Here is a 2278-nt window from a genome sequence, read left to right as displayed (position 1 = left end):
GCGCCCGGGTGGCGCGGGGTCGGCGTCCTCCCTGCCAGCTCCGCGGTGTAGCGCGGCAGCACCGGGTGAGGCTTCTGTGAGGCTCAGCCTCGGGTTCAGCCGTGGATCTGACTCGTGCCGGCCCCGGACGGAACCTGAGGGTCAGATGCTGGGCATTTCCTTGGGCAGAGCTGGAAACCTGATGTGGCCCGGGTGGCGGCGGATGGGTGGCTCTCTTCCAGGGACTCTCTTACGGTGGCCCGGAGGTGCCAGGGCCGCGGGAAAAGGACGTGTGCCCTCTCCCCGTGCGGGTTGCAGGGCCTGTCGCAGGGGGACCTGCCCTTTATCTCCCCGGCCAGTCTCCTGGGAAGCCTCTGCTCGGTACTGGAGCCGAGTTTGCCCACTGGGAACAGTTGGGCTGGACCAGGCGCAGATCCCTATCCAAGTATCTGAGGTTCGAGAAGCAGGTGACCTGGTCTTGGGAGCGGCAGCTAGAGAAGACAGTGTCTTGGAAGGGGGCAGCGTGAGCAGGATCCAAGCCGCAGGAATTGCAGAAGCAGAGAGGTTCTGAGGTGCACGGAAGTGTCCGGGGGTCCTCAGCTTGACTGGGTCTCATTGTTGTTTGCCTTCCTGCCAGATTTTCCCGCCAGTAATCCTGTATCATACAGGCCCTTGGCTTGGAGATGCCCCCCCCCCCCTAAAAACCTTTCAGGCTCAGTTAGATGCTGCAGCTTCCCTGAATCATCCTGTAGCTGTAACACCTGGAGTTACTTCCTAGGACTCACTGAGTTTGACAGTGCTCCCTGACCGTTTCCTAGCTCCGTGGTCTTGGGCAAGTGACTTAGCTTCTCAAGCCTTTACAACAAGAAAAACAGTACCTGTCTCAAGGGGCGTCATGAAGTTATGTGAGTGGCATGTGCCCCAGAGTGAAGCAGTCGGTGCCCTGCAGTTGGTCACGTGCTGTCAGAACCGCACTCTGCGTTCTCTGCACAGCTATGGAAGCTGCATGGTGTGGGGAGAGGGTGCCTTGCGGAGGGCAAACTTCAGTGTGACTTTGGGTCAGAGACCCTAACCAGAGCCTTAGCTCCCTGGGCTCTGAACGGCATTCTGTGAAGCTGGCTAATGTGTGCTCAGTGCCTGTTGTGCGTCAGCACACAGCAGGCAGTCAGCTAGTGGTTTGGGTTGCTCAGGTAAGGGAGATCAGTTACATTCTTGCTTTATAAAGGTGAAGTCATTTGACGGGTGTAAATAGCTGCCTGTGGCCAGCTCTGTGCCACATGCAGGCTCATGGAGATGAAGAGGGGCCAGACAGATGCTATATTGGGGTCTGGAGGGACAGAGGAGCGACCAGAGGGGAGCACAGTCTGATTCTTGGGGCCAGGATGAGGCCCTGGGACTTGAAGGTGCCCCGGAGCATTGGAGGGTTCAAAGCCATATGGAAGCGAGACCTAGAGTGGCACAGTTGTGTCCAAGTGATGGGCACTTATGGGTGCTTAGTTAGTGAGACAAGGAGGGGAACGGAGCCGAGTCCTAATGATGGGCTAGCTGGTGGCTCTTCCTGTGTCATCCTCAGGTGTGGGTTGAGGCTTAGACCAAGGTTCCTGGGCAAGTGACAGGCAGAGCTGGCTCAAGGCCCCTTCCCCACCCCTCTTTCTGCTTTGACCTCTGGCAGGTGGAATGTGATGATGCAATCAGCCAGCTGTGAGAGGACCCTTAGGGAGGCAGCGTTGTGGTTATGCTGCCCTCTTGTAAGGCTGGCACTGAACTCCTTTGAGGATATCCCTTTAGGTTCTTCAAAGCCAACTCCAAAGCACCTGTTGCTGGTGTGACACATAGGATCCTAATTCACAGGTCTTCTGTTCACAGGCTATGGGGCATGGAGTGCTGGACCCACCAACACCCAGGGTAGGTGGAACCTGCTTTGTGGGAGGCGTGGGCTCTCGGAACCCCCACTCCAGGCACCAGACTGACAGCTGTTCCTGAGGCTGCACCCGGAGACAGTGGCCTGAAGCCTGGAGAGGCACACAGAGGGTGGGGTGCAGCCCAGGGGCCAGGAAACCTTTCTGTAAAGGGCCAGAGAGTAAATGTTTTGGCTTTGTAGGCTCCGTGATCCCTGTAGGACAGGAGACACCATAGACAACTTACAAACAAATGGACATGTCTGTTCCAATAATACTGAGGACACTGACGTTCGCGCACCATATAACTTTTCATGTATCACAAAGTAGTCGGTTTCAGCAGTCTGTTATTTTAATCTAAGTAAATAGCTGAGTGTATAATCAGAGACTTTATTTATTTA

At 55.9% G+C, this 2278-nt stretch overlaps 1 protein-coding gene across 2 annotated transcripts in view; it reads left to right on the top strand.

The window, feature by feature from the left end:
- Positions 1-2278, top strand: part of AKAP8 (A kinase (PRKA) anchor protein 8) — an 18498-nt gene that overhangs the window by 800 nt on the left and 15420 nt on the right. Inside the window, exons 1-2 of one of the 2 annotated variants that reach the window (XM_014547777.1) lie at positions 186-884; positions 1846-1884. In XM_014547777.1, coding sequence (XP_014403263.1) covers positions 875-884; positions 1846-1884 — 49 coding nt within the window. In that variant the 5' untranslated portion in view covers positions 186-874. Of the gene's footprint in view, positions 1-185; positions 885-1845; positions 1885-2278 lie in introns of those variants that run through there. The other variant, XM_005876308.2, reaches the window with a different exon arrangement.

This window comes from Myotis brandtii, unplaced genomic scaffold (genome assembly GCF_000412655.1).
Source record: "Myotis brandtii unplaced genomic scaffold, ASM41265v1 scaffold485, whole genome shotgun sequence".
NCBI lineage: Eukaryota > Metazoa > Chordata > Mammalia > Chiroptera > Vespertilionidae > Myotis > Myotis brandtii.
This window is presented reverse-complemented; position numbering and strand designations above follow the sequence as displayed.